This window comes from Ostrinia nubilalis, chromosome 13 (assembly GCF_963855985.1).
Source record: "Ostrinia nubilalis chromosome 13, ilOstNubi1.1, whole genome shotgun sequence".
NCBI lineage: Eukaryota > Metazoa > Arthropoda > Insecta > Lepidoptera > Crambidae > Ostrinia > Ostrinia nubilalis.
Genome location: NC_087100.1, coordinates 1,737,567 through 1,750,653, shown reverse-complemented (window position 1 = coordinate 1,750,653; position 13,087 = coordinate 1,737,567). Strand labels below are relative to the sequence as shown.

At 36.2% G+C, this 13,087-nt stretch overlaps 1 protein-coding gene across 1 annotated transcript in view; it reads left to right on the top strand.

The window, feature by feature from the left end:
• LOC135077269 (adenylate cyclase type 2-like) overlaps positions 1-12,374 on the top strand; it is a 69,188-nt gene extending 56,814 nt beyond the window's left edge. Inside the window, exons 7-9 of the mRNA XM_063971805.1 lie at positions 11,599-11,793; positions 12,002-12,160; positions 12,366-12,374. Of these exons, the coding sequence (XP_063827875.1) occupies positions 11,599-11,793; positions 12,002-12,160; positions 12,366-12,374 (363 nt within the window). The remainder of the gene's footprint in view (positions 1-11,598; positions 11,794-12,001; positions 12,161-12,365) is intronic.
• The last annotated feature ends 713 nt before the right edge of the window (positions 12,375-13,087 follow it).

Sequence of the window (13,087 nt, the reverse complement as noted above, 5' to 3'; positions counted from 1 at the left end):
TGTCGCTTTATTCTTATGCTCATTAAAATTCATCCCCAAGGCTTTGGGCTGGAACTATGCAAACCAAAGCACTGCACTTTTTCAGCGTTTAACAAAGAAAACATGTTTAAAATATGCAGGAGCTTCTCAGTGGTAGAAGCTCATTAGTGATCGCGGAAAACGTACGAATACCACAATATAGTTAGTAGTCAGCATAAAATAGTTCCTGTTCTGTAAAAATGTATAATCTGCTGTGCTGTTAACTGTGGTTGCAAGGAAATTTTGAGTTAGCTAGTGCATAGGTACAGTGAGCGTCAAATACTCGTAGTTCGTGATACCATGGTGAATTGGTGATACCCAATGTAGACAATAAGTTCGCAACACGTCTTTGTTACGGAATAAAATTGTGTTGTCAACTTTTTGGCCACTAGGTGTCATGAACTACACTCGACATCAAGTAAATCGCACCTCCCGCGACAAGCACTTTCAAAAGTATGCATCCCGACTTCCCACCAATATTGGTACCATTTAAAAGCCTAGTTCTAAAACTCATTTCATTAAAGGAAAGGTTTTTACCCCAAAAATGTGTCTTTAGTAGGATCCAGAGTCACTTCTTTAAAAAATAGGTAGTTACGCTTGAGCCAACTTTTATGGTTATAAAACTGTTAAGTTAGGATTAATCGCTATCCATCTATTAAAGAGGACACGTGTGATCATTATTTCATTTTATAACCATTAAAATTTTGTCTAATTGATCCCAGAGGTGAGCCCAAAGTGAGGTCTTTTCTCAAGTCACATTTATGGTATATGTTAATCATTTATTAAGAAATTAAATGTGTTTTTCTTTAAGGATATTTATTGGGCTTTCAAATAACACCAATATTGTTGGGGCACCACGATTGTGTCAGAAGAAAATCTTTAAAGTTCGCGTCGCGGAAGGTGCGGTTTATTTGATGTTGAGTGTATTATGACGCTCACTGCACTTGCTAACTCGAAATTCCCTTGCAAGCACAGTCAAAAGCACAATGGACTCAAATTTTGCAGAATATTACGTCTCTAATCCCTACTAGTAGAAATACAAAACATTAAAATGTAGGTACTAAAGTTATAAATAACTTGAATTAAAATCAGAACTTAATTTGATTACTTGGATGTTTTGTAAAATGAAGATTGTTTTATGTACGTACTACCTACATATTTGAAATAACTACTAAATTGCAAGAAATATTAATTCATGAATGTAAGCGATTTTCAGCAATTAATGTAGGATTATTCGAAAACCTAAGTTTATTATAATACATTTTAATTACTTAGAAAATAATATCTTAGCTATAAATTGCAGAGGTCGAAATAATTATGATGCTATTCGTTACTTAAGCATTTACGAAATTCATCAATTTAAAGTGAAACTATGACGTTATTAATATTTCGTCGAGTAAAGTGATATTACAATATTTACAATGTGCATTCTGCAAAAAAAAACTAATAAACTGACCAGTATTAATTAGAATAAGTGCCCAAATGTTTATTTATTACTTGGTAGCATTATTAATATTGTGTTCGTCAGAAGGTTATTTTTTGTTTACCTCATTCGTCACCTACAGAAGAACATGCTAAACTAGCAATACGCTACACATGATCCTAATAAGTAGGTACTAATATGTACTTACTACATCATGATCATTTTGTACTGCAAATTAAAATGATTTGATTTACATTGTCATCTTCTGATATCCCACAACTGCACTGTTTTTTCGCCGCGCCAAATCCGCGAGCGGCTTACTAAAGTATAATTTCGACGAAAATATTAAACGTCATGAGAAATAGCAATTCTTTCATACGTACAAATTACTCCAATTCATCAATCTGAGCAGAACACTGCGAGTCTGCGAGTAATGCGCGCCTGTCAGGAGAAGATAAGCAACACACTCTAATTGTGAATTGTTGCCTTTTGAAACTCGCAGGCGTTTCATGCTCTTTCAAATTCTCAACTCTTCACGTCGCATTATCAAGCTGAAAGTAATATTTTAGTGATCCCGTTTGCTGCTAGGGACTAGATTCGTATGTTTGCTCTTACACAGATGTACCTACGAACTTGAGCAGAATACGTTTGTCTACACACGATTTTGGGACGAATAATGCTAAACTATTTTGGTTCCATTTTTGGTTCATGTAAGGGTTTCTAAATAATGTTGTCTTAAGTTCTAGTAAGTAATCGTGTACTTTGAATTTAATAGAAAATTTTGACATTACGACCTTAATAAGTAAGTGTAAAATTTAATTAAGATCTAACGTAAATGGATTTATAATCCAGTTCAATTAAAAACTTTTTCAATTAGAAATGCGATTTTCTATTCAGATGTAAGTTGTCTCTAAATATTTTAAATGAAATCTTGTTTGTATGTATTTAAAGTGGAACAATATTTCAATTGTTTTGAACCATGCAAAGGTTAAGCATATCACAAACTTTATTAATTTATCTAGGTATATAAATAAAAATGAATTGATGTTCGTTAGTCTGATTAAAACTCGAGAACGGCTGGGCCGATTGAGCTGAATTTGGTTTTAAAATGTTTGTCGTAGTCCAGGGTAGGTCTAAACGGTGAGCAAATACGCGCGCGATATTGTTTTTCTGTGACAGACAAAATTCCACGCGGGCGAAGCCGCGGGCGGAAAGCTAGTAACAAATAACATTGAATGCAAAATATAAAGTACAAATAAGTGTTTAGGATGACTGCTGGAAAGGTTAAGGTTTATAAACATTGAGTATTAAAAAGATTTCAATTGAAAATTACTTCATATAATATTCATTTCAGTATTAAGTTAGTACCTATGTCTAGTAAAGCTAGACAAATGGATAAACATTGTTTGAATACATGCTTATGTCATAGGCAGGCCATAAGTTAGAATAAAATGTAAACTGAAATTATGCCATGCCATGTGGCAAAGACTATAACTTTTTAAAACACGTTTAGTGATGTGATACAATGACTGTATTACTATCTATTTCTAAAACAATTTAACTCCCATCCACTGATAAAGAGTTTTCAGTTTTGATAAACAGAGTTTTCTACTCAAACTAAAGGTTTAGAGTTTAACTCAGTCAGTGCAGTCACTGATCCGAACTGCAGTGCAGGCACTGATCTGAACTGCAGTGCAGTGCAGGCACTGAAGATCTCAGATCTTAAATAATAAATAAATATCCTTAGACATTTTACACTGCGCTTCTAGTCCCAAACTGATATAAACATACTTAAATAGTTTTTTTTTTGTAAATACATACTTATTATACATAGAAAACACCCAGTCCAATACAAACAAATATGTTCATGCACACAAATGTTTGTACTGTGCGGGAATCGAACCCGCTACCTCTGGAATAGTAGTCCGTTTCGAACCACTACACCAAACGGCCGACGAATTCTCTTGACATAGACACAGAATAAGTAATAGTACAGGTACAGAAGGATTACTCCGCAAGACGATTTAAATAAATGCGAGTCTTGCTACGACGCGATACAGTGGAATTCAGCTCGCACAGCACTACGTACCTACAATTTTATTCACCTACAAGTTTTGTCTCTTTCTATCGCGTGCCTCTGAACTCTTCTTACGCTGTTAGGGTTGCTATGCTGTCTAGTGAAAAAATAGAATTAATCTACTTAGGTATTTGTAATGAGGTACGTATGTAGGTAAGTATTAGTGTTATTTTACCTTTGTAAAAATAACATTTTAAATATACCTACTTAGGATAAAAAAGTACTTATTTTAATACAATGTCTTCATTCATACCTATTTTAACATAAGACAAATAAATTAAACATACCTACTATCACAGAAGAAAGAATGACATCATACCTACCTACTTAGTACGCAAACACGAAACGGCTACATCCTAGAACGAGAGGCGTCATCCGAAAATCATATTTGTATTTGGCTTTGCACAAACTTAATCTAATGTTACTCGCTGTACTTTGGCAATAATTTATTTTTTACTGAATATTGTTGGGGTACCTATGCATTATGGTAAAAGAACTAGCTTGTCGTAATTTGGTGTATCGATGTTACTCTTCCGTTTCATTTACCTACACGGAAAGGTAATAGTTAATATTTTAACGATAAAATTCTTAAAACATCATAAATTGTATTCAAAATAAATTATTTATTAAAGGCAAAACATCAAGTCCCGACGGGCGCGCGCGTGACACTCGACTGATATAATACCCGCCGGCGGGGCGCACTATGTAGCGAAATTGCGATTTATGGACATAGCGATTTTTTTCACAATTTCTATTTGAAAAAAATACCTATCGATAGGTTACGTTATTCTGATGAATAAATGCTGCACAAGTTTTTCTCTAAAACCAATAGTTTGACTGGAAAAAAATATTTTCCATTTTCGTTGTATGGAATGAAACATAAAGTGGTCGATTTCGACTAAGCCTTGACAGATCTTGCTTTGAAACTACTTGAACCTTGTTTTATGGCTTATTGACTATAATCCTACACTATCAGCGCGAGCCCAAAGTTGCCCGTTCACAAGTTATGAGGTTCTGAAAAATTAAAAAAAAGTAAGTAAAAGTGACTTTTTTTTGGAATATCTTTAAAGATTTAACGAAAATATAAATATTCTATACGTTAATAATGTAAATTAACCTTAAATTACTGCTAAAAACACATTTTAATAAACTTAAAAGGAATTAAATCAGCGATTTTTTTTTCACAATTTCTGTTTAAAAAAAATACCTGTCGATAGGGTATGTTATTCTGATGAATAAATATCATTAAACGTTTTTCTCTAAAACCAATAGTTTGGCTGGAAAAAAATATTTTCCATTTTCGTTGTATGGAATGAAACATAAAGTGGTCGATTTCGACTAAGCCTTGACAGATTTTGCTTTGAAACTACTTGAGCCTTGTTCTATGGCTTGTTGACTATAATCCTAGACTAACAGCGCGCGCACAAAGTTGCCCGTTCAGAAGTTATGAGGTTCCGAAAAATGAAAAGTAAAGTAAGTAAAATTGACTTTTCTTTAGATAAGACGACAAGAGAAAGGTTAATTACATTACTAAAGTATATAATTTTCATGTTTTAGTTGAATCTTTAAAGATTTATACCCAAAAAAAGATACTTTTACTTACTTTAATTTTCATTTTTTGGAACCTCATAACTTCTGAACGGGCAACTTTGGGCGCGTGCTGTTAGTGCAGGATTATAGTCAACAAGCCATAGAACAAGGCTCAAGTAGTTTCAAAGCAAAATCTACCAAGGCTTAGTCGAAATCGACCACTTTATGTTTCATTCCATACAACAAAAATGGAAAATATTTTTTTCCAGCCAAACTATTGGTTTTAGAGAAAAACGTTTAATGATATTTATTCATCAGAATAACATACCCTATCGACAGGTATTTTTTTTAAACAGAAATTGTGAAAAAAAAATCGCTGATTTAATTCCTTTTAAGTTTATTAAAATGTGTTTTTAGCAGTAATTTAAGGTTAATTTACATTATTAACGTATAAAATCCTTATATTTTTGTTAAATCTTTAAAGATATTCCAAAAAAAAGTCACTTTTACTTACATTTTTTTAATTTTTCAGAACCTCATAACTTGTGAACGGGCAACTTTGGATGCGCGCTGATAGCGTAGGATTATAGTCAACAAGCCATAGAACAAGGCTCAAGTAGTTTCAAAGCAAGATCTGTCAAGGCTTAGTCGAAATCGACCACTTTATGTTTCATTCCATACAACGAAAATGGAAAATATTTTTTTCCAGTCAAACTATTGGTTTTAGAGAAAAACTTGTGCAGCATTTATTCATCAGAATAACGTAACCTATCGATAGGTATTTTTTTCAAATAGAAATTGTGAAAAAAATCGCTATGTCCATAAATCGCAATTTCGCTCCATAGTGGGGCGCTTCGCTGTAGGTAATTATCGGATGTACCGCGCGGAGTGAGCCAGGCCTGACATAGATTTCAGATATCCTCCAGACTTAGGATACGCTCTGTCACGTCATAATTGTCCTTGTCACCCCTCCCGCGGCCGCTTCCATACCTCAGGCATTGATTGAGTTAAGCGCTAGGCTTATAAGACAGAAAAACAACGTGGCGTCTTCTTACTAGCGTAAGAGTAGGCGCACACCGTTGATTTTTAGTTGGCCGATAGTTGTGCCCGATTTTAAATTGTATGAAGAATCGGCCAAATCGAATCGGCGTAGTGTGCGCACTCCCATACATGCCCATACTGATCAACTGCCCGACTAAACTATCGGCCGAAAAATCAACGGTGTGCACCTACTCTTAGTGTATTTTGCATACATGTAGAGTCTAATGCACATTAACATTTTGGAGGCCATGTTTTTCTTATCGACTGAACATCGATAGGTTCACAATCACTAAGCTTTCATGCTAGACGGCAGTAAGGTGCGCAATTTATTTGTTGTGGTAACTGGAACGACTGTAACGAGAACGAACGGTAAATAATTGTACAGTAGACAATAGTGAATTAAAATAAATATATCAGCTGGAAAGACTTTGACCTTTGAAAAGATAAAGGAAAACATAGATATTCGAAGATATTTATGTTTCAATAGGAAATAATAGTTTCTAGTTACAGTTACACTAGTTTAGGAGTCAGGGTTTCAATATAAAATGTTAGAGTGTATTTACATTAATAAAGCTATTCTATTCTATTTAAAGTACCTATAAATTAAAATCTAAATTTGTCATACTAAATATGTAGAGTATTTACTCTAACTACTTTTTAACACTTGCATTGTTTAGTAGGTACCTAAAATAGTAAACCATTTATCTGCGATAGTAGGGAAATATTATGCAATCATTCTACGAAGGCGTTGGATGCAGGCCGCTAAAAACCCGTCAAATACCTACCTGCCTTGTTTAGCATAAAAAAAAATATAGAAATCATTGTAAGAGACCTATATTCAGAAGTAGACACACGGCCACCTCCTTGGCCCAGCGACACTGGCCACCAAGAAAACGTAATAATTTTTTCGACGACCAATTACGATATTCTTTTGTTTTTCTCTCGCTCGACCCTCGGATTTTTCACGTATTGTTTCTTTCGCGACTGAATTTTTGTAATTTTTATTGTAAGTTTATAAATATTCAAGTTTTACTACATAGTACATCGAGCCACTACAGTGAGTTATCTCAGACATTTTCGTGATTCCAGAAGGCAAGTTAAAAGTTTTGTTCTATGTTCGTTCGTTCGTTCGTTTCAGCCGAAAGACGTCCACAGCTGGACAAAGGCCTCCCCCAAGGATTTCCACAAAGACCGGTCCTGCGCCGCTCGCATCCAGGCACCTCCCGCGACCCTCACCAGATCGTCGGTCCACCTAGTTATATCGTTATATAGTTATATCGTTGTTCTATGTAACACGATCTTATCAATGACATACGTAGGTGGTATTTGCTATTTTTTTGGAAAGGGGACAGCGCTTTTAGTGCTTAGACATGGTTATAAAATTAGATTCTTTTGACCTGGACCTCCAAATTCAAAAATTCAAATTCAAAATTATTTATTTGCATAAAACATGGTACATTTCAGTTATTATCCTGTTACGAGAACAACATGTTTCATCGACATAGCGATATGCAAACATTTAGTCGTCATGCAGTATTATTATTAAATTATTAATAGTCATTATCAATATTACATGATCTACCTCCAATAGAATTTAAATGTCAAAAATATTTATCACAATGCAATTACAATATCAATTAAAACAATTAGGTAATTCAGGTAAGGATTAAAAATTTAGGATGTCACATAAATTATAATAAATTAAACAATTTTATGATCACAATAAAATGTGAGAATACAATGTCAGTATCAAAATTACAAGAATGTCATAAATTAGCAATTCGCTTAGGGTTACCACGGCAGAATTTTATAAATTCATCTATGTCATAAAAACAGTTTTCAGTGAGAATTCGGAAAATAGTTCTCTTAAAAAGATTGAATTGCAAATTTTGAATGTGATTTGGAAGTAAATTAAACAATCGTATACACATACTATAACAATTTTTAGTAAAGCAAGTTGTGGCTGCTGGGGGTACTGATAGCTTCCAAGGGTATCTTCTCGTACCACCACGATTACAAATATCAGACTTTTTTATAAAAAGGTTTACATTTTTTTTCGTAAATATTAGGATTTCAAATATGTATAAGGAGGGTAATGGCATGATTTTTAGATTTTTAAAGAGAGGCCTACATGATTCCATCTGTCCAACATCGCACATAGCTCTTATACATCGCTTCTGTAGAATGAAGACACGATTTGCGTGTGTCGAGTTTCCCCACAAGATAAGCCCATACCTTAACACCGAGCCTACGTATCCGTGGTATGCCATCAGAGCTGTCTTAAGGTTAGACAATTTCGTAAGACGATACAGAGCGAAAACAAACCTGTTAATCTTCTGGCACACAATGTCAACATGATTTTGCCATGTAAGTTTGGAGTCGATTACAATACCAAGAAAGATTGCCGATGTAGTCATGTCAATAGGATTGTTGCGATGCTGTACTAATAATTGCTGAGGTTTACCATTTTTGTTGTAAAATTGTATGTATTTTGTTTTATTTGTGTTAATTTTTAAGTCATTACATTCCAACCAATTTGTTATATTTCTTATTTCATTATTTATTTCATCATTATAGTCAATATTCGATTTTTTGTGTATTGTTATAGAAATATCGTCGGCAAAAAGTGTGACCGGGTATTGCGTACAATTTGGAAGGTCATTAATGTAAAGGATGAAAAGTAATGGACCCAATATACTGCCCTGAGGTACACCTGAAGTATTTAACCTACTCTCTGATCTGTACGTCACGCTCTGGAACCTATTATCTAGTTTAGGTATTTCTACAAACTGTGTCCTCCCACTGAGATAGCTTTCTATCCAACCATAGGCAGCTCCCCGTACACCATATCGTTCGAGCTTGTTCAGGAGTGTTTTATGATTGACAAAGTCAAAGGCCTTACTCATGTCGAAAAGAATGGTGGAAACGGGAACCTTCTTGTCCATATGGTACGATACATTCCTAATAAGAGAGTAACACGCCAGTGTTGTTGACCTTCCCTTGCGAAACCCAAATTGCTCCTCCCTAATTATAGCATGTTTTGTTAGAAATGAAATTAATCTGGCCTGCATTGCCTTTTCAAAAATCTTTGACAAAACTGAGATAAGGGCAATAGGTCTGTAATTATTTATATCATACCTATCTCCGCGTTTAAATAGTGGCCTGACAATGGATAGCTTAAGAGTGCTAGGAAATTTACCCTCCACAAAACAACGATTTACAAAATGTACTAGCAATGGCGCTAACTCCTTCGCACAAGCCTTAACTATTCTAGTGCATATCGCATCATAGCCTGTAGAATTTGTATTGTTAAGAGATTTTATGATTTTAATTATTTCATTTTCATCAGTAGGGTTCAAGAATAGTGATACCGAAGTACTTTCAATGAACTCGAGTTTACTTGGATTACCTCTATAGTTACAAGGAATGTTAGTTGAGTCTATATAATGATTATTAAAAGAGTTTGCTATTTCTAAGGGATTATCTATTATTTTGTCATTTATCTTCAAGTAGTCTATATCATGTTTGTTATTAGTATTGTCTTTGTTATTTATTACATTCCAAGTTGCTTTGCATTTATTTCTAGCTGTATTTACGTAATTTTCATTTGTAATTTTTTGGGAATATTGTATACATTTTTTAAGAATTTTAGAGTACTGTCGGTATTTCTTTTTTTTATTATGTGCATATTTTTTATAATAGGATAAACGTAGTTTTCTTTTAGTTTGACATGATGTTCTTAAGCCCTTGGTTAGCCAGTTAGATTTTTTATGTGCTGTATTAAACATTTTAATTCTATATTGAGGAAAGCATAAATCATACAAGAGGATCAATTCATTATGAACTAGCGTGAAGTCTATATCTACATTCCTGAATTCAACTAGGTTTCGCCACGGGTAGCTCGTCAAAACATATTTAAATTTGTTCAGGTTGTCAATACTGTAATCACGTCTCATTTCAAACCAAGATTCAAGCGGTGGTTTACGTAGTTCAACTGGTACAGTCAATAATTGGGCTGTATTATGGTCTGATAAGTATATGGATTTCCTTCAATCTCCTAGATTTGATTCAATTCTTCTGTAAAAAGCTATTTTCTTCCCACACGATAAAGAAGGCGTACCTATCAGCCTACTTGCCCTTTGCCTTACTAAGACTTAGATTGTCTTGTCTAGCCGGGGTCGCCACAGCATACAATATCCGTTGCGGTCTCCGACGGCCGTGCTATTGTAAGGGCAATATGTCCGTCGCTTTGACGGAGATAAGGGGACTTGATAAGGCCTAGGTTAATTTAGACCATACTCAATTGTAGTAAGATGTCATGTAATTGTTTAGGTAATTATACGAAATATACGAAGTATCATACTAGTAAATTCAATCTATCTATCTCTATCTCAAAAAAACATAAAGATAATTTTAACAGGTAAAAAGTACCGTAACAATTGAACAGAGTCAGAAAGTAACTTTAATTTTACTAAGTAATATACCTAGCTTCAGTGACTTTATTAATTACCTATTTCTAAACTTAGTTGAAAGTATCGTTTGACAGCCAAAGTTATTCTACATCCCATTAATTTTCAACCGACTTCAAAAAAGGAGGAGGTTCTCAATTCGACCCGTATGTTTTTTTTTTCTATGTTTGTTACGCGATAACTCCGCCAATTATGAACCGATTTGAACAAATCTTTTTTCGGCGTATAGGTAATACCTCAAGGGTGGTCCCATTTAAATTTAATAATAAAAAAAAACAACCCCCAAGGGTGGAAAATTGGGGATGAACTTTTTTATACGCAATATCTCCGCCGATTATAAACCAATTTGAACAATTATATTTTTGTTGAATAGGTATTATCAAAAGGGTGGTTTCATGCGAATTTGAAGAAAATATTTCACCCCCAAGGGTGGAAAATTGGGGATGAACTTTTTTATTCGCAATATCTCCGCCGATTATGAACCAATTTTTTTTGGTCTCAGTGTACTGCCTACCTTCAGTGGTAACATCAAGGTAATAATTAGTTAACTAAAAAGCAAGAAATAAGTAAAATTTTATAAAAAAAAATAAAACCGACTCCAAAAAACCTACACTAAAACGTAGAAAAATAATTACTAATTACCTACTTATTTATTAGGACGAATTATTAATATTTATGTAGGTATACCATGATTGATACTTTTGGAGTCGGTGCAGGCAAACTTTACATGTTTCATAATCTTGGCACCGACTCCAGAAGTATCAATCATGGTATACCTACATAAATATTTATAATTCGTCCTAATAAATAAGTAGGTAATTAGTAATTATTTTTCTACGTTTTAGTGTAGGTTTTTTGGAGTCTGTTTTCAAATATTGAATCGATATTTAGATATTTAGGCTGAGTTACACCACCATATTTTAACCGTAACCATGACAATAGCCGGTCCTCTTTTTGTATGGACTTTGACAGATTTTTGATGTTTGTCAAAGTTAAATTAAGTGAAACCCAATCTTAATGTTTTGTCTCTTTGTCCACAGCTGATCTCCGAGCTAGCTCTCCTCTGCTCAGCAACCGGCATCGGCCTATACTACCGGGCGCTCACAGAGCGAGCGCATAGGAACACCTTCGCCGGCACAAGGACCTGCCTGGAGCAGCGGGTGAAGCTGGAGTGCGAGCGGGAGCAGCAGGAGCGGCTGCTGCTGTCGGTGATACCGGCGTATATTGCTGCGGAGGTAAGTGCAAGATATTGGCAGGATCACACTAGTTGCTTCAAAGAGAGTGAAGATGACGCTACAGTCAGTCATCGCTGCTAAGTCTATACTCAGCCAAATAATTGTACCTATCGTATAAGGTGAAAGAATGTCCAGGGCATTTAGCTTCTGAATTCGACAGGCTTCGAACGGCATCGTCAGGTTTTAGTGGGTAGACCGCCCTGACTAGTGGTCCATTGCCTACTACCGGGCGCTCACAGAGCGAGCGCACAGGAACACCTTCGCTGGTACAAGGACCTGCCTGGAGCAGCGGGTGAAGCTGGAGTGCGAGCGGGAGCAGCAGGAGCGGCTCCTGCTGTCGGTGATACCGGCGTATATTGCTGCTGAGGTAAGTGGCATCATCATCAACATCATCATTTCAGCAAGACGTCCACTGCTGAACATAGGCCTCCCCCAATAGACTGGTTGGTAGCGGCCTGCATCCAGCGTATTCCTGCTACCTTTATGAGCTTATCGATCCGCCTTGTGAGTGGTCATATGCTGCGCTTTCCATTACGTGGCCTCCACTCTAGAACCTTGCTGCCCCCCCCCAGGTGAGGTAAGTGTGTTGGATTTCTAGAGCAGGAACTTTTGCTGCTCAGCAATCGTTGCTGAGTCTATACTACCGGGCGCTCACGGAGCGAGCGCACAGGAACACCTTCGCCGGCACAAGGACCTGCCTGGAGCAGCGGGTGAAGCTGGAGTGCGAGCGGGAGCAGCAGGAGCGGCTGCTGCTGTCGGTCATACCGGCGTATATTGCTGCTGAGGTAGGTGCAAGATATTGGCAGGATCACACTAGTTGCTTCAAAGAGAGTGAAGATGACGCTACAGTCAGTCATCGCTGCTAAGTCTATACTCAGCCAAATAATTGTACCTATCGTATAAGGTGAAAGAATGTCCAGGGCATTTAGCTTCTGAATTCGACAGGCTTCGAACGGCATCGTCAGGTTTTAGTGGGTAGACCGCCCTGACTAGTGGTCCATTGCCTACTACCGGGCGCTCACAGAGCGAGCGCACAGGAACACCTTCGCCGGCACAAGGACCTGCCTGGAGCAGCGGGTGAAGCTGGAGTGCGAGCGGGAGCAGCAGGAGCGGCTGCTGCTGTCCGTCATACCCGCGTATATCGCTACTGAGGTAAGTGGCATCATCATCAACATCATCATTTCAGCAAGACGTCCACTGCTGAACATAGGCCTCCCCCTATAGACTGGTTGGTAGCGGCCTGCATCCAGCATTTCCTGCTACCTTTATAATAATAATATAATAATACTTTTAT